Source organism: Vanessa cardui, chromosome 12 (genome assembly GCF_905220365.1).
Source record: "Vanessa cardui chromosome 12, ilVanCard2.1, whole genome shotgun sequence".
NCBI lineage: Eukaryota > Metazoa > Arthropoda > Insecta > Lepidoptera > Nymphalidae > Vanessa > Vanessa cardui.
The window spans coordinates 3,897,681-3,916,368 of record NC_061134.1 but is presented as its reverse complement, the minus strand read 5'-3'; the positions used below and the strand labels follow the sequence as shown (position 1 = coordinate 3,916,368).

Below are 18,688 nucleotides of genomic sequence, written 5' to 3'. Positions count from 1 at the left end.
CAGCGGATTAGTTCAAAGTGTCGCCACCTACAGAGGGCGCCACTTACACCAGGTCAACAAATTGTGTTTGTGTGAAGTGCAATCCTGTGAGTACATTATTTTCAATATTTATTGGTGAATAATCAAAAGTGAAAAAGTTAGCTTTCATTTGAACTTTGAATTTCTAATAATATTTCAATTTGAAGAAATTTTGAACTTTGAAAATTTACGAAGAATTTTAAACTTAAAAAATTTATTGATTAATTTAGATTTACTTTATAATTTTAAGCATGTTAGTTAAGGACTTAGAATAATTTATAAAAAAAACGAAGGAACGGGGAACCTATGCCCGATTTCGAAAAAAAAAAAAAAAAATTCAAAACACTTTTAAAATTTTAGAGATTTGATTTGAAAAAAAAAAAATTCATACTTTTAAATTATCTTAATTCATAATTTGGATATTTTAAAAATGGAAGGTTTAATAAATATTTTAAAAGATTCGCAAAATGTAATAAAGAAAGATCTAATTAACTTTAAAAAATGTAGTAAAGATAGACTAACAGTAGAATATATTGAAACCAAGCAAGAATTGTTAGAAATGGATTGGTCTATATTTAAAGAGAATAATACTAAATTATATAAAAGATTTAAATTGGAGGACATAGAACAAATGGTAGGTGATATATATGATGATGTTGAGAATACTTATATAGTTTATAAAAGTCTTATGAAAACAACGCTTAACAAAATCTGTTCGACAAAGGGATCAGTACAAAATGAAAACACTTCAGGTATGTCGAAGCCAGTTACTCCTTTTGTTAAACTACCAAAGATCGCCATCCCTATATTTTCTGGTAAATATGGGGAATGGACAACATTTCACGATCTTTTTACATCTTTAGTGGACAAAAATGATTCATTAGATAATGTACAAAAAATGCATTATTTGAAAAGTCACCTTTCTGGTGAAGCTGAACAGCTCATTCGCCACACTCCAATAACTTCCGCTAACTATAGTGAGTGCTGGGCTCAATTAGAAAAACGATATAATAACAAGAAATATCTGACTAATTGTATTTTAAAAAGATTGTTTGGTCAAAAACGAATTAATGTCGAGTCAGCTTCATTGTTGAAAGACTTGTTAGATACCACATGTGATTGTTTACATGCACTTAGAAACTTAAATATTAACGTAAATACATGGGATATTATTATCATACACATTGTTACTCTAAAACTAGATAGTGAAACTCGTAAACAATGGGAGTTAAATGTTTGCGCCAGCGATTCCAATAACGATTTGCCAACCTTTGAACAATTCAAACTGTTTATTGAAAATCGTTTCCGTGCTTTAGAATTTTTAGAACCAAAGGTATCGATGGCTCAGCAGGTAAATAAAAATTACTATAACAATTCTCATGGTGCAAAGGTAATGTTAGCCACTAACTCATCAAGTATGCGCTGTGAATACTGCTCAGAACCGCACAAACTTTGTTTTTGCAAGAAGTTTACTAAACAGCCTGTTGAAAGTAGACGAGAGTTTGTGATGAAGAACCGAATCTGCTTTAACTGTTTAGGTAGTAATCACACCGTATATGATTGCAAAAAGGTTACCACTTGTAGAGTTTGTCAGAAGCGCCATCACTCGCTTCTTCATTTTAATCCTCAATCAGAGCAAACCACAGCAGTGAAGCCTACGATAGAAAATGTTAATTCCTCAACTAGTTCTCCTCCGATAGTTTCGTGCTTGTCGACAGGAAGGGTGTCAAAGCCAAGACAGGTTTTATTAGCCACAGCGCTAATCAAAGTCGAGTCGAAGAATGGCGAATATCATCCCGTCCGTGCCTTACTTGATCAGGGCTCCCAAGCTTGTTTTATAACCGAAGCAGCAGTTCAATTTCTTAGTCTAAAAAAGACACCTATACAAGGAGTTATATCAGGACTTGGTGAAAATAGTTCAACCATTGCTAGGTCTATGGTACATTTAAATATAAGATCAAGAGTGAATTTTGACTTCGTGTTTACGGTGAAGGCATACGTGTTAAACAAAATAACATCCTACTTACCTGAACGTAGCGTCAACACTAACTTAAATTGGTTAAATGTCACAAACCTGTGTCTTGCAGATCCAGGATTCCACACCTCCAATAAAATTGATATTTTATTAGGTGCTGACGTTTACAGCCACATCATTACTGAGGGGATAATAAAAAATCCTGCCTGCAATTTAATCGCCCAAAATACTACCTTAGGATGGGTCATCTCGGGTGTTGTGGATAACGAAGATAAAAAGAGGTCAAAGATTATCAATGTATTACATGCTCAGGTAGATAAAGAAGATGATATTTTAAAAAGATTTTGGGAATTAGAAGAACAAACTAGTACAAAGCAAATACTTACACCGGAAGAGAAAGCATGTGAAGAGTTCTATAGTCTAACTACTAGAAGAGATGAAAGTGGGAGATATATTGTTAGGTTACCTTTTCGTGAAGAGAATACACTATGCATGTCTGGAAATTCGCGAGATATAGCTGAAAAAAGATTTAAGTCATTAGAAAAAAGATTAGGAAATAATAAAGTACTAAAAGAAAAGTACGTAGAGGTTATACAAGAATATTTATCATTAGGACACATGAGACCAATAGCAAAAGATGATATGAAGAAAGATAAAGCTTTTTACTAACCTCATCACGCGGTTGTACGCGACGATAAAACTACTACAAAAGTTCGAGTAGTTTTTAATGCATCTCAGAAAAACAGTAACGGAGTTTCTTTAAATGATAATCTTATGGTAGGGCCGAAATTGCAAGCTGACTTAAGGCACACCATATTAAGATGGCGATTGTATCGCATAGCACTGGTAGCAGATATAATTAAAATGTATCGTCAAGTCCGAATTGCTGAAGGAGATGCAATGTTTCAACGCATACTTTGGCGTGATTGTCCGGAAAAAGAAATCGTTGACTATGAACTAACGACAGTCACTTTTGGTACAGCTTCTGCACCTTATCAAGCCGTTCGGACGTTACACCAAATTGCTTTTGATGAAGGAGACAACTATCCACTTGCAAAAGATAAAGTACTCAATTGTATTTATATGGATGATCTTATGACAGGGTGTTACGAAGTGGATCAAGGATTAGAAATATATACACAAATAACAGAATTATTAGGTAAAGGTGGATTTAAATTGCAAAAATGGAATTCTAATAATCAGGAATTAATAAAAGAAATTAAGGAAATGAAGAATGAGAAAGATCAAGGACAATTATATATAAATAGAACAAACAAGGATATAATTTATATGGACAACATAGACAAGGTTAAAGAAATATCACACGAAGAAGTAAAAGAAGTAGAAATCAAGATAGATAGTACAATAAAAATATTAGAACTTACCTGGAACCGCAGCCAAGACACCTTCCAGTACTTAGTTAATCTCCCGCCGCTGACGACTGCACCTGCAACTAAAAGATCAATCATTTCAAATATAGCACGGCTATTTGATCCGTTGGGTTGGATAGCCCCAAGTATAGTACTAGCAAAGGTATTCATACAAAAGTTATGGCTTACCGGCGTTAGTTGGGATGAAGAACTAAACGTGGAGTTAGTGAAGGAGTGGATTGACTATCGAGAGCAACTGTCACTACTTACCGACGTACGCATACCTCGTTGGAAAGGCACTACATTGAATCAGAAGCTGGAACTGCATGGATTTAGTGATGCTTCGAAGACAGCTTACTCAGCCGTGATTTATTTGAGGACCATTGACCTTGAAGGTAAAATACACGTGACACTTATTGTTGCAAAAACCAGAGTAGCTCCTGTAAAACAAATTAGTATTCCACGGCTAGAGTTGTGTGGAGCAGTTCTTCTGTCACAACTTTTGATCGAAACAGCTAATATCTTGAGTATTCCCAAAGATCAAATTAAAGCATGGACCGATTCCACAGTTGTACTAGCTTGGATAAACGACCACCCAAGTAGATGGAAAACGTTTGTAGCTAATCGAACATCTGAAATACTAACGAACATGAAAGCATCTCAATGGTTTCATGTTTCGACAAAGGACAACCCCGCAGACTGTGCATCTAGGGGAATACCGCCGAAATCACTTCTCACCTGTGATTTATGGTTTTCAGGACCATCATTCCTGAAAAAGGACAATATATCCTATAACAGACCAAATAATTTAGACAAATTAAACTTGGATTTAGAAGAGTGCGTTAAATCTTATGTAACGGTTGTTCCAAATAATTCAATTTTCGAAAGGTATTCTACATTAAAAAGGTTAATGAAAGTTGTTGCATATTGTCGAAGATTCCTGAAAAATAACAAAATATATCGCGGAATGTATTTACAAAAGGTAGAATTAGATGCTGCGCTGGAATGTTGTATAAGACAAACACAAAAGGAAATATTTACAAAGGAATATACACAATTACAGGATAAAGGCTATTTACAAATAAAATCAAGTGTATTGAAGTCACTTTGTCCTTACCTTGATAATAAAGGAATAATAAGAGTTAGAGGCAGATTGGAGAAAGCTCAGTTGAGTGAACAGACCAAACATCCAATTGTACTACCACGCTGTAGTCCAGTGACTCGACTTATAATAGTAGATGCTCATGTCAAAACGCTGCACGGAGGTCTTCAGTTGATGATAAGTTTTTTGAGGACAGCCTACTGGATAATAGGCATTAGAAACTTAGCCAAACACCACATATACAAGTGTGTTAAGTGTGCTAAGCAAAGAGCAAATATAAATAATCAATTTATGGGTTCATTACCGTCCGTTAGATGTACTCCAGCTCGTCCATTTTTACATAGTGGTGTAGATTACGCGGGACCCATAAATCTTAGAACAACGAAGGGTCGTGGGCACCGTTCGTACAAAGGCTATATATGTCTTTTTATATGCATGGTTACTCGTGCTTTACATTTAGAAGTAGTCAGTGACATGAACACGCAGGCATTTTTGGCAGCCTTCAGACGTTTCGTGTCTAGACGAGGTCACTGTGCTAAGTTGTGGAGCGATAACGGTACCACTTTTGTCGGTGCCGCAAGAGAGTTACAGGAATTAGTATCAATTCAACCATCTATAGCAGAGCATTTAGAATCGAATGGTACGGAGTGGCACTTCATTCCTCCGCACAGTCCCAATTTCGGCGGACTGTGGGAAGCAGGGGTGAAATCAATAAAATTTCACTTAAAAAGAGTCATAGGTGAATCGACCCTTACATTCGAGGAAATGACCACGCTTCTGACCCAAGTGGAAGCTTGTTTGAATTCGCGACCCATGAGTGTTATTCATGTTGCTGATCCTGGTGAAGCATAACCTTTAACACCTGGACATTTCCTAATTGGCGAACCGTTACTGAATGTGCCTGATAATCAATTTGAAAGTTCAAGGTTGAACCACTTATCGCGTTGGCAATTTGTTCAGAGAATGGTTCAATCGTTTTGGAAACGTTGGTACAACGAATACCTGTCTAATTTGATGAACCGGTATAAATGGTCTTGTCAAGTTCCTGAACCATCAGTTGGTAACATAGTTCTGATAAAGGAAGATAATTTACCTCCAAGCCGTTGGTTGTTAGGTCGTATATTACATAAACATCGTGGTAGTGATAATATTACCCGTGTAGTCACAGTACGCACTAAGTCCAATACAATTAAAAGACCAACGTCTAAAATTTGCATTTTACCAGTTACCGAACAAAAGAATGTTTAATTTTTGTTTGTGTGATTAGATCCTATTATATTCATGTGTTTTAGTTCAACTTTTGTATTATTATTGTTATGTTTTTCATTATTCTTAGGACAAATCTAATTGTATTAGATAGGGAGACCAAATAATATTTACTATTGCTAAATGTTATTACTTTAAATGTACCTAGCTTAAGTATAGTTTTATTTTATGTTTTATTGTTATTTAATTTAAGGTACTTAGTATTTTTAAGTTATTGTTCAGTTTTAAGTTTAGTTCAAACCAGTTTATTATTGTATTCAACAAAATATTTTATCTGGTTTCTTATTATATGTGTACAACTTTTAAGTAAACTCGGAAGGACGTTCCTTCAGTAACGTCCTTGGTGGGCGGTATGTTCAAGATCAAATGACATTATGCCAAATAATCATTTAGTTTATGATTTGGTCAATAGATGGCGTTACATGTATTTTACATCGCGCTATAGAAATGTTTTTTTCTAAAGTACAATACAATTTTTGTAATTTCATAAAGTGAGAGCAATTACACTATCTGACCAGCAGTACATACTCGGTGGTTTTATTTTGAAGTCTCCCAGTACCAATACTACCGGGTAACAACCCTAACACTATGGGCGCTGATGACTTTTTACCATCAGGTGGCCTTTGTTGACGTCCGCCAATCTATAGCATAAAAATACCTACAGTACAGGGTCTGAAATAACGGTCAAAAAGATTTGACTAATTTTAGGCTTAAACCTCAACGTTAATTGGTTGCTACCGACCAATGACTTCGAGTAGAAATTTTAATAGTAGTAGGTCAGTATTATCTTAAGGCTCTCCTTTTTTTTCTAACTGGATTGCGCATTACTCGCTTATCCCACGTGATGGAAAGTGTGCGGGAAGGGGACTCCCGGAACCCTAGACACCGAGTGCACCCAAGTACGCCGAGTTTATCCAATAAAAAACTAGCGGTGCCCTCTCCGTCGCTTATGTATGCTACCATTGCGCCCTAACGGTCGGCCCGCCTATGCGGGTCTCCAAAACCTAGGAGGGATCATCAGCACATCTCGCTACCGAGAATGGCGTTAATAACGCCATTCTCGGTATATAATGTCGTTAATAACGCTCGGTAGCGAGAGTTCTCCGCCCATAGTCGCCGGAAGAGTGTGCCTCTGGGCCCCCCACGCATTTTTATGTTCTCCTACCTTAGTATATTGGTACTAAATTGAAAAGATATATGAATAGGTTATTCAGTGTATATAAAAAGAGTATCGAAATGTAAATCATTTATTACTTATGTAAATATTCATGTCACACGTCATCATTTTTATTTACAACATCTCCCGTAGACGCTAGATTTTCGGTTGCATCTTCACTTGCTACGTCATTTGTTTGCGCTTCACTTGATACAACTTCTGGTCGTGCTTCACTTGCTTCGGATTGCATTTCACTTGTTTCACCATTATCTGTTTTTCCTTCACTTGTTTCAGTGGTTGTTTCACTTGTTTCAGCTATATTATTCTGTGTTTCACTTGCTTCTGTAGTGTCTTTCGAGTTTGATGCACTCTGTAAATAAAATAAGGTTTAATTTTTTTGATTATGGTTTATAATATAAAATATATGTCAAATATGTACAAAGTGGACAATGAAATCATTTTTTAGTGTCGCATTATGCGCAATTCAAAAGTTCACGATTTATTTCAGATACTCCAAAGAATAAAATTCCTATAAGCTGACAAAAGAGAGGTCTCTTGAAGCTGTGACCGTGGTAATAAATAGATGTAGGTACTGTTTAAAAATTAAGCCGTTCCCAATACGGTCAATGTGCTAGAAGCGTTTTATGTAAGATGGTATATGATATACCAATTACAATTTTATCAGAAAAAAGTAGTAATAGTCATCATCAAGGAAGGTACTTATTTAAATTAAATTAAAATTTTAATATTTTTCAAGATAGTATTCATCAGCATTATACAAATAGACTTCGTGAGAGCTTGAGAGTTTCTATGTTTGTAAAACAGGATTTATTTAAAATTAGAACGCAGTAGGCTATCACAAATTCATCACCATCATCATCATCATCATCATCAGCCCGTACCCGTCCAATGCTGGACTTAGGCCTCTCCAAGTGAACGCCACTGTGGTCTTTCTCCGGCAACTCGCATCCAGCTCCTGCCTACCGCCTTGCATAGATCGTCACTCCACCGTGCCTGAGGACGTCCTACACTACGTTTGCCGAGACGCGGTCTCCACTCTAGAACGCGTTTGCCCCAGCGGTTGTCGGTTCCTCGACAAATAAGACCAGCCCACTGCCACTTCAGCTTACTAATCCGGTGGGCTATGTCGATGACTTTGGTTCTTTGACGGATCACCTCATTTTTGATGCGATCCCTCAGAGAAACGCCGAGCATAGCCCTTTCCATAGCACGCTGAGCGACTTTAAGCTGGTGGACTAGCCTTGTCGTGAGTGTCCACATTTCGGCTCCGTATGTCATGACGGGTAGGACGCACTGATTGAAGACTTTGGTCTTAAGGCACTGTGGGATCGACGATGTTAAGATTCGACGTAACTTCCCAAACGCTGCCCAACCCAGCTGAATTCTTTTTTCACCTCGTCCTCCAGGTTGTTTCTACCTAATCGCAAAGTCTGCGCGAGGTAGACATATTTTTGAACAACTTCGAGGACGGTATCGTGTATCGCAGTCGTTTCCGGTAGTACATGTTCATTGAACATGACCTTGGTTTTATCCAAGTTCATCCGTAGGCCGATACGCATAGAAGAATCAGCTAGCTCGTTCAACATTTGTTGTAGGTCCTGCAGCGTTTCTGCCACGATGACGATGTCGTCTGCGAATCTCAATTGAGAGATGTATTCGCCATTGATGTTGATGCCACGTCGTTTCCAGTTCAGAGTCTTGAACATATCCTCCATTGTATTAGTGAACAATTTGGGGGAAATAACGTCCCCTTGTCTTACTCCTCGATGCAATGGTATGGGATTTGTTTCCTGATTCTGTACTCGGACATGGATGTAGCTTCGTAGAGACATCTCATCACTTGGATGTATCGCCAAACGACTTGGCAACGCTGCAGGGACTCCAGAACAGCCCAGATTTCAACCGAGTCAAAGGCCTTCTCATAGTCTACGAATGCAAGACACAGGGGCCGATTATACTCTTGGGACTTCTGTATAATCTGCCGCACTGTATGGATGTGGTCTATGGTGCCGTATCCGGTCCGAAACCCGGCCTGTTCCGGGGGTTGGAATTCGTCGAATCTTAGCGCAAGACGGTTCGTGATCACTCTTGAAAACAGCTTATAGACGTGACTCAGTAGGGATATGGGACGATAGTTCTTCAGCAGGGTTTTGTCTCCCTTTTTGAAGAACAGGACGACCACACTCCTACACGCCTCCGGAGTTCTCCCTTCGAAGAGGACAGAGTTAAAAAGCGTCTGAAGTTCCCTAAGTGCCGGTTTACCTCCCGCTTTTAATAGCTCTGTATTAACGCCGTCCTCTCCAGGGGCTTTTCCATTTTTAAGCTGTTTAAGAGCAATCTCGATTTCGCCAATACTGAGAAATGGCGTGTTAATGTAGCTCTAGGATCCTCATTTTTGGGATCAGATCGAGATGCATGCGATGCGTATAACCGGCCGTAGAAGTCGTCTACTTCCGAAAGTACTGCCGGCTTAAAGAAACGACTTCTCCACTTGCTGTGGTCAACTTTGTCGGGTGGCTCCTTCCAAGAGATTGTACGAACACCTTATTTTATGTTATCACAAATTAGTTGTTCGTAATTGGCGAACTTGTGGCAATGTCGGGTACGGTCGTGTACGGTCAGGTACGGTCAAGTACGGTCGGGTACGGTCGGGTACGGTCGGGTACGCTCGGGTACGGTCGTGTACGTTCGGGTACGCTCGGGTACGTTCGGGTACGCTCGGGCACGGTCGGGTACGGTCGGGTACGGTCGGGTACGGTCGGGTAGGCTCGGGTACGGTCGGGTACGGTCGGGTACGGTCGGGTACGATCGGGTACGATCGGGTACGATCGGGTACGCTCGGGTACGGTCGGGTACGTTCGGGTACGTTCGGGTACGTTCGGGTACGGTCAAGTACGGTCGGGTATGGTCGGGTACGGTCGGGTACGGTCGGGTACGATCGGGTACGGTTAAGTACGGTCGGGTACGATCGGGTACGGTTAAGTACGGTCGGGTACGGTCGGGTACGATCGGGTACGGTCTGGTACGGTCGGGTACGGTCGAGTACGCTCGGGTACGGTCGGTACGCACCTCCCTCTGGAAGAGAATGAGTAGCTCGACGTGCTTGGTGTGCGGGAACATGTCGACGGGCACGGCGCGCACGGGCACGAAGGGCGCGCCGCGCAGCGTCTTGGACGACGGCCGCGTCAGGTCCACGAAGTTCTTGATGGCGGACGCCGGGCTGCACGACATGTAGACGAGCCGTTTCACCTTCTCCGTGTTCCTGAGCTGAGTGACTGCTCGCATATCTGTAGAGGGAACATTTTATTACTAATCTATTTTCCAAAATATTTATACTAAATTTAAGAGCGCTTATTCCAATCGCCGCATCTTAGTTTTTATTTTTTTAATTTTGTGTCCGTGTAAATGTGTACACGTGTATGTGCACAACTACTATAGTCAAGCCAATCGATATAAAGCATCGTGACACTATTACATTATTTATTCGGTCAACATTTTGTATAGTTTTTATTTTCAGTAGTATTTGAAATAAAATACAAATATACGAATCATAATGAATTACTGTACATATATCAATAAATAAAAAACTTAAAATAGTAACATATGAAAATCGATTGTCACACATTTTGAACCAAAACTCGTAATCCAAAATAAATGTATGATACGAAAATTCTATAAAAAATATTACCCTAATCAATAAGAATACTGATTAAAAATGATAAAAAAAGAAAAAGCAACTAGCAAATTATGAGTTCAAAAATGATCACAAATTAATTAAATTAAATCATGGTGCCTTGTTCTGAACAAAGAATTATACAAAATAGATTTTAATTGAGAACTTTCTTTTTATAATCGTTACAATTATTGACAAAGATATCTTATTTTAAATAAGTATAAAAAGTTTAATGAGTTAAAATAAATGCATAAATATTGTCGATCAAAACTTCTCAATCGCGCTATACTTTTGCAGAGAGAGCAGTTTATGGAGAAAAAAATGATGTATATGTGTGAGTGTGGGACGAGCGTTAGGACCTATTGTGAGCGCTCGGCGCGATATGAAATTTGCTCGTTGTCTTTCATAGTTAATAGGTAAGTTTGAAACAAATAAATAAATGTTAATCATAATTTAATTAATAATAATTGTTTATTAGGTGAGAGTCGAGATGGTCCAGTCGTTAGAACGCGTGCATCTTAACCGATGATTGCGGGTTCAAACCTGGGTTGATGCATGTGCTTAATTTGTCTTTATAATTCATCTCGTGCTCAGCGGTGAAGGAAAACATCGTGAGGACACCTGCATGTGACAAATTTCATAGAAATTCTGCCACATGTGTATTCCACCAACCCGCATTGGAACAACATGGTGGAATATGTTCCAAACCTTTTCCTCAAAGGGAGAGGAGGCCTTTAGCCCAGCAGTGGGAATTTACAGGCTGCTGTTGTTGTTATTATGTGTAATAAAATCTGAATTTTAGCCTGTGTTTCATTCCCTTTTTTTCCTCCAAAATTACCTATATATGAATACATTTTTTTATCAATACATTCTAGGGAGTCACTCTGCTCGTTTAGGTACAGACTAGCTTATAACAATTAACTAATAGTTCAGTATAATATAAATAATAAATAAATAAATAAATATGAGACAACATCACATACATTACTCTGATCCCAATGTAAGTAGCTGAAGCACTTGTGTTATGGAAATCAGAAGTAACGACAGTACCACAAACACCCAGACCCAAGACAACATAGAAAACTAATGGTAAACTACATCGACTCGGCCGGGAATCGAACCCGGGACCTCGGAGTGGCGTACCCATGAAAACCGGTGTACACACCACTCGACCATGGAGGTCGTCAATATATAGTAAAGTAATGTATTCTTACGGAGGCCAGCTCTCGGAGGGTCCACAATAGCGATTATATCATCTCCCGGAGCTCTCGCTAGCACCGACGGCAATATGTCTTCAGCTTTCCCCGTGAAGAATTCGCAGTTTTCTATATTGTTGAGCTCCGCGTTCGCCTTTGCGTCCTTCACGGCTTCTGCGACCAGCTCCAGGCCGAGAACTTTGTCGCAATGCTATTTAAAATACAGTACAATATTTAAATTTTAATAAAAATAAATAGTTTATCTTTATCCATTTTGCAATGCAATATCGTCCAGATAATTTTGTATTCATTAAAACTGAAAAGTTTATTCAGAAAGATAATCCAAATAAAAAACAATGGATATGTATATAATATAGTAATACATAATAAGTAATAATCGGCTGCGGCTGTTGCAACAAATCGGCCGTACACTACTAATTAATGGCAACAAGTTACATACAGCATACTCGATGCTGTAATTGAAACTTAAAAGTAGTTCTGATATCTGGAACGACCACGTGCTTGGTTAGATTTTCTTGTCCAAAACAAGTGTTGGAGGTCGAGCTCGCCCGCTGCCGTGGTGACCGAGGCGAGTGTGTCGTACCTGAGCGAAGCAGAGTCCGATGGTGCCGGTCCCGCAGCAGATGTCGAGGGCGGTGTCCCCGCGCCGCGCCGCGCTCAGCGCCACGGCCAGCGCGTACAGCACGCCCGCGCCCGCTGTGTTGATCTAAGTCGAGTAGGAGTTTCATGTTAAAGATACTTATTATGGAATTAATGAGTCAACTTTCTTGCGTTTTTTTTATGTAGTATTTATTGACTATTATTATGATAATGTTAAAAGTAACATTTCTTAAATGTTAAAAACATATATATTTTTTTATTTCTTCACCTAGTGTGCAGATCTAATCCTTTTCGAACTTGCCAGTCAGAACCTTACCTGAAAGAATGCTTCTGCTGATATTCTGAACTGTAGTCCCAGTATAGAATCCGTGATGTGCGTTGATCCCATCAGATGAGTTGGCTTCGATGCATCTTCACCCACCCGTCTATATTTGAAGGTATGATAATGTAATAAGCTATTTGGCTGGTTTTTAAAATCCATTTTATATTATTTAGTAGAAGTTAAGGAACCCAATAAAAGTTGTGTTTTTTATTTCTAGTACATATTTGCCGAAAAATATCATATTAAAAATTCCATTTTTAAATAGCACGCAAAAACGCTACTTGGACAACATGGCGCTGAAATGGGGTCGGTGACGTAACTTTCCTGTATTTTAATCAGTGGTACATATAGTAGAAAAGCAAAGTTTACAAGAAAGTGACTTCATCATAAGTCCGGCCAATCAGGAACGTTTTGTGTCACGTGACAAACTTTTGAAAAAATGCATTTTTATTTATGGATTTTTGAATAAATTAAGTATTACTTTCAACTTTCGTTAGTAAATAACCATTTTTAAATTTATACACTGAATACAATAATTCACAATTTATTTTTCGCATTGTCAAATAGCCTATTATGATTATTGTCTCTATAAAGAAATGTGAGTGTGATCAGAACTTTATGATGAACTTAATAAGAAAACAAATCTTACCTTTTTCTAATAACCTCGAAGTACAAAGATTTGACACCGCACGCGACTGCTTCCTCTGAACTGAAGTGGGCCACTAGCTGCTTCGACAGTTCGTCTAATTCCTCCGCTGTTAGATTCTGTAAGAAACAAGGTACCGTACCATTAAAAAGGATAATTATTTCTTCTCTAACAAATATCATTATATATGCATTAAATTATTATATAAGAACTGAGGTTTTGCTTATTTATGAATAATAAGAATGAAGTTTGAAAGCTGATTAAATCAGCAATTTATAGCTATTATACATTATTGGTATTTTTAGTTGGCAACACTGCCTATGTAAGTTCAAATCAGTAGGAATTTCAGGGATTCTCTGAAATAATTGATTGCTGCTTAAAGGTTTTCATTGCGTATACACATTTTTATAAAGTTTCACTACTAAGTATATTGTTATTAGCTTAAAAATTGATTGATGCCCATGAATAATTTGGACAGATAAAAATTGTAGCACAAGTAAGTACAGCCTAAGTACAATATCAAAAATTTATAATTATTTACCTGTGGGTGCATAGCAATGATAAGCATGATTTCTCCGGAATGTGATGACTCCCTCACGGTGAGATATCTCCAGTAACCGGAAAAGTCCGCTGGCGAAAATGGCGCCATTGATGACTTACGAACAAAGTCTTGGAATAGCTAAAAATAATCAATTTTTCACTGTTAAAGATCATTTTACTTAAAATTTTATAACTTCTATGCTTCTATACTATTCTAATCTTTAATGTATTCAATAGACAATTTTTAATAATTTTTATTACCTTTTGTTAAATTAAGTTTTAAAAAAGTCTACAATGTGTAATGTAATTAATAAATCAATCATTATAGATCCTAATTTTATTTATGGTATGGTAACTATTCATCGAGCTAACTACTTATTTTTTAGAATATATATAACATGTTGCCAAGAGTATCCTTTTTTAAAAATAATTACAATGCAATAAACAATTATTAATTGTTAAATGTGAATAATATATCAATATTTACTTACTAAAACAGCCTTCTTTGTTTTTTCAGATATATGATTCAAGCCCATTATAGGGGCAACACCAACTGTCCCTGTAACATAGCTACCGAGCCTAAATCCAACAGTGGGCTTTTGTGTTTCATCATCAATGCCCACAGTAAACTCACATTTATTTCTATAGCCTTCGGTAATGGGTGATTTTTCAATGGGTTTTAGCTCAAAACTAAGTCCTTTGTGCAGCTTTCTATTTAACTCAAGTTTGCTGCGCCTTCCTTTATCAATTTTCCATACTTCATTATCAAATTTCATTAGAAGATTTTTAATTTCTTTTTCCTTGAGCTTAAGCTAAAATCAATAGTATTCACATTTAATTTAACTTTAATTTATAAATATATAATGAAGGTAGTGTCCTGTGTATACCTGTATTCATATTCTTTTATATTATAGTGTTTTGGTTAATATTAATAAAAGATTTTAGATATAGTCTACCTGTTCTTCATAAGGAATATTCCAGAATGGTGTGACAGCATCCTTTAGTCTTTCTTCTTGGGACTTACTTTCATTTTCCTTTTTCTTTTTTATCTGTGATGCATCTTCTTCTTGTTTCCTCTTTCTTACCAGTGGATCGGGTGCAGGTTTTGCTTCTTCTGCTATTAATGTCTTTCCTAAAATAAAAGAAATGTTTTCATTTATCATAAACCACTAAGTCTTATTTACTTTTACTATTTTGTCCTCATTGTTTAAAAGACTAAACACATATGTATATAATTTCTCTGAGTGTAATAATAAATATATCACCTTTCCATAAGTATCCATTTAACACAGATATAGCTTTAGTGCGTTCTTCATCATTTTGAAAACATGCATACAGCCAGTGACTGCCATTCTTAGGTCTTTTTATTTTGCTTGTATTTAAGCCTAATTTTTGATTCATCAACTTTTTCAGTTCCTAAAATTTTCTAAGATGATAAATATTTTTCACAAACATCCTCATATGAAAACGATTATATATTAAAAACAGTTGGTATCTAAAATAAAAATTCTTATAATCTTACTGCTATGCCATAAAACTTGGGCATTCCACGAAGTTCGATCTTAAACTTCTCCGAAGAGAAACCACCTCGATCCAAATAAGCATATTCTTCACTAATACTCGGTGTTTCCTGATTTTCGCTATCTAATTTAATTTCAGTTACAGTTTCGTTGGTTTCAGACATTATAAATTGTTATAAAAGTTGTTGTTTACATTAAAATGAGCTATTTTTTATTTTTGTTTACTTTACCCACGACTTAACCTTAATTTTTATACATATGATATCAAAATATAAATGCACAATAATTTTAGGTTAACTGTCAAATTGACATAAATTCAGTGCTAGCAACTGTTGAATTCATTTGTAGTAGTATACTCTGTTTTTAGTATCGTACAAATACGATAAATAATCAATGTACGATGTACGATTTTCTTTGATTTTATAATGTATTATTATTAAAAATAGAAACATATTTTATCCAAATTCATTGTATTAAAGAAAATATTTTTAAAACGTTAAATATATATATTAAATAAAAAATATTAAAATCTTATTTTAAAAAATATTCAGGACTTTAAAGGTTTTTTCATAAATCAAACATTAAAACCCTGGTGCGAAAAGACTTGCTAATAGCTATTAATATGCTGCGAGCAATATATTCCAAACCTTCTGCTTAAAGGGAGAGGAGGCTTTAGCCCCGTTGTGGGAAATTTACAGGCTGGTGTTTTTGATATGAATAAAAATGTATATATAATTTCGAATCTTCAATTAAGTAATTATGGAAACAATAAAAATAAAAAAACATTTATGAATAACATAAATCTTGTGATTTATGAAGTTATGAAGTTTTTACAAAGAATTTTACTATACTTTGAAAATTAATTAAAAAATAATATGCTACTTTTAAGATAAACTTTCTTTTTGATATGAAGATTACAAATAAAATCAGTTATGTAGATAGTATTAGTTTAATAAACATAAAATTTCTTCTTATATTATTATAAATTAGGCTTAATTACATAGGAAGACTATAAAATATATGCTTAACAGGTTTAGTTTTGTTATCATTAAATGTTAAAGAAAATCTAAGCAATAATGTACCATATTATCTGGTATCTTTGAATTGCAATTACATCAAATATCTGAGTACACTTGGTAACTATTGTTATTTAGATACTGCTATGAGGCATTATTGTCCTTATCAAACAACTTTTTCAAAGCATCCTTGTCATTTTCACTTTTTTGTTTTCTCAGCTGTTTTAGGTTTTCCAGCTCTTTATCGATAGTTGGAATTAGTTCTGGATTCAAAGTTTTCAATCGCTTAAAATCTTTTTCAGCTGCTTCTGGATTCCATGCTCCTACATTTGCTTTAGCTCTTCTATATAGTGCTTTTTCATTATCTAGAATATTTTAAATAGTTCATTTTAAATCAATGTTATAAAAGTAAATATAAAAAACAATTATTAATACTAAAAGTTACCTGGATCATGATCTAAAACAGTATTGCAATGTTCTATGACAGCATAGTATTCACCCTTGACTAGTTTACACTGAGCAAAGTTAAGTAAAATTGGAAGTTTCACTTTATTTAGATTGATCCATTCCTCATCACATTTCCTTTCTCTATAAAAAATAGGAATTAATTTATTACTTCAGAAGAAAGAAAGAAACTTTTAAGAAACTTTTTTCATTTAAATTATTTCAATTTACTAGAGATGTTATCATTGACTGTTATTATGTCATCAAGTCAAATGACATCATGATTACAATATATTACCTGAGAATTATTCATACATCGTAATAATCACAAATAGTTATAATAGGTTTTTCACCTACAGTTTGAAACAATGAAATTGATTCATAAAAACCTTTAAATAAATTTTCTGAAAAACATTTACTTAAAGAACAATAATCATAAAATATTTTAACGGATTAGTAAGTCACTGTTACTTAGAAACAACATATACTTTATGTTGTTTATGACATGGTGATATATTAATAATATAAGAAATAGTTATTATTATTTCTCAGAATGACTATATCTTTGGTCTGTGACTGATTGTCATATTATATATGGAAAAGTAACTATCTCTGTCTCCTTGTTGCTATTTTACAATAAAACTAGTGAATAGATTATGAAATTTAGCCAAGTACTTTATTTCCTAATATCTGACGACCAACCTTTAAAATAAAAAAAAGCCACAGGTATTGGTTAAACATTAATTTATCTAAAGACACAAACCTGATCATTAGTTGTTCACAAATGGATATAGCCTGTCTGTAGGCATCTTCTGCCTGATCATACAACTTCTGTCCATACAATTTATTGCCTTTTTCTTTGAGTTCGGGTACAAGTTGAAGCCTCTCTTCGCTGCTTAGCTGCCAGAGCTCTTTTTCATATTCATTTGATCTTTCAACTTTTAACACTTCTATAATTTAAAATTATCTGTTATGATCAAATACTCTTAAATATTATTAAAATATTGTGGATACTATTTATACATGCCTATGATAAATTCTAAGTCACAAGGTGAGTTGATCAAGTCATCCAAGTCAGGGTATCCGATTCCTTCAGTGTGCAGCGTCATAGTACATGTATGCTTTCTTCGCTGCTCTTGGCCCAGTTCACGAAGGGTTTTTGACACAAAGGGGTAACTGTACACTAACTATTAATAAAAAATAAAAACAAGGTAATTGTCTTGTAATTTTAGAAGTTCTCTTATTATAAGGAATATGTTATGAAGCAACATAAATACCTCTTTTTTCACTTGGAAACTCGCTACTTCGCCAACAGCCATCATTTTGACAATTGACTCCCAAACCTCAAGTTTGAATTTATGTCCAATTACTAGCACCATTGGCTCTTTTTGACCAATTTTTTTACTGTCATCAATAAGTGTTCTTTCCTTTCCTAATTTCCATGTTTGAAAATGAAAGTGTACCTGGAATAAGAGAATTTTTTTTAAATGTTCCTTTGTTTTTTGACTTCATATCAATTAATTAGCACTACTTACTAATTACTTACTTTACTTCCATCAGCAATGGGTACATATTTTTGTCCTGTGTAGATTGTGTTTTTTACAATTGGGGCAGTGTTAGTCATTTTGCACAAAATTACAAACTAAAAGTTTTTAACTATTATGTTTTGCTGATAACAGTATTTGTAGTTTTTTTTATCAATTGACAATTTGACATTTTGACTTTTTTTTTAATTTACATTTTTGTTCTTTTAAAAACCAACAGAGATCTGCTATGCAGCCATTACTTCCTTTAAACATTTT

The 18,688-nt window shown here is 35.6% G+C and overlaps 2 protein-coding genes across 2 annotated transcripts; both read right to left on the bottom strand.

Annotated features, from left to right (window-relative positions):
• Positions 1–6,964: 6,964 nt before the first annotated feature.
• Positions 6,965–15,727, bottom strand: LOC124534357 (tRNA (uracil-5-)-methyltransferase homolog A). Its single transcript, XM_047110152.1, has 11 exons — positions 15,429–15,727; positions 15,172–15,322; positions 14,863–15,038; positions 14,398–14,718; positions 13,908–14,045; positions 13,370–13,485; positions 12,715–12,823; positions 12,382–12,504; positions 11,796–11,988; positions 9,978–10,195; positions 6,965–7,257 (listed from the first exon to the last, which is right to left on the bottom strand). The coding sequence occupies exons 1-11, from the start codon at positions 15,588–15,590 to the stop codon at positions 7,003–7,005; spliced, it is 1,962 nt and encodes a 653-aa protein (XP_046966108.1). The 5' UTR covers positions 15,591–15,727; the 3' UTR covers positions 6,965–7,002.
• A 634-nt stretch (positions 15,728–16,361) lies between these two features.
• On the bottom strand, positions 16,362–18,673 carry LOC124534481 (aryl-hydrocarbon-interacting protein-like 1). Its single transcript, XM_047110383.1, has 6 exons — positions 18,433–18,673; positions 18,164–18,349; positions 17,914–18,073; positions 17,650–17,836; positions 16,888–17,030; positions 16,362–16,807 (listed from the first exon to the last, which is right to left on the bottom strand). The coding sequence occupies exons 1-6, from the start codon at positions 18,508–18,510 to the stop codon at positions 16,587–16,589; spliced, it is 975 nt and encodes a 324-aa protein (XP_046966339.1). The 5' UTR covers positions 18,511–18,673; the 3' UTR covers positions 16,362–16,586.
• Positions 18,674–18,688: the final 15 nt, after the last annotated feature.

Bases quoted from the DNA above. Each gene is read 5' to 3' on its own strand.
- LOC124534481 (XM_047110383.1), bottom strand. From the start codon at position 18,510: ATGACTAACACTGCCCCAATTGTAAAAAACACAATCTACACAGGACAA. The intron at 17,837-17,913 runs GCATGTATAAAT...TTTAAATTATAG, and splicing joins TGACTTAGAATTTATCATAG to AAGTGTTAAAAGTTGAAAGA. The intron at 16,808-16,887 runs GTAACTTTTAGT...AAAATATTCTAG, and splicing joins TGTTTTAGATCATGATCCAG to ATAATGAAAAAGCACTATAT.
- LOC124534357 (XM_047110152.1), bottom strand. From the start codon at position 15,590: ATGTCTGAAACCAACGAAACTGTAACTGAAATTAAATTAGATAGCGAA. The intron at 15,039-15,171 runs GTGATATATTTA...CTTTTATTTTAG, and splicing joins AAATGGATACTTATGGAAAG to GAAAGACATTAATAGCAGAA. The intron at 7,258-9,977 runs GTGCGTACCGAC...TTTTATTTACAG, and splicing joins TCATTCTCTTCCAGAGGGAG to AGTGCATCAAACTCGAAAGA.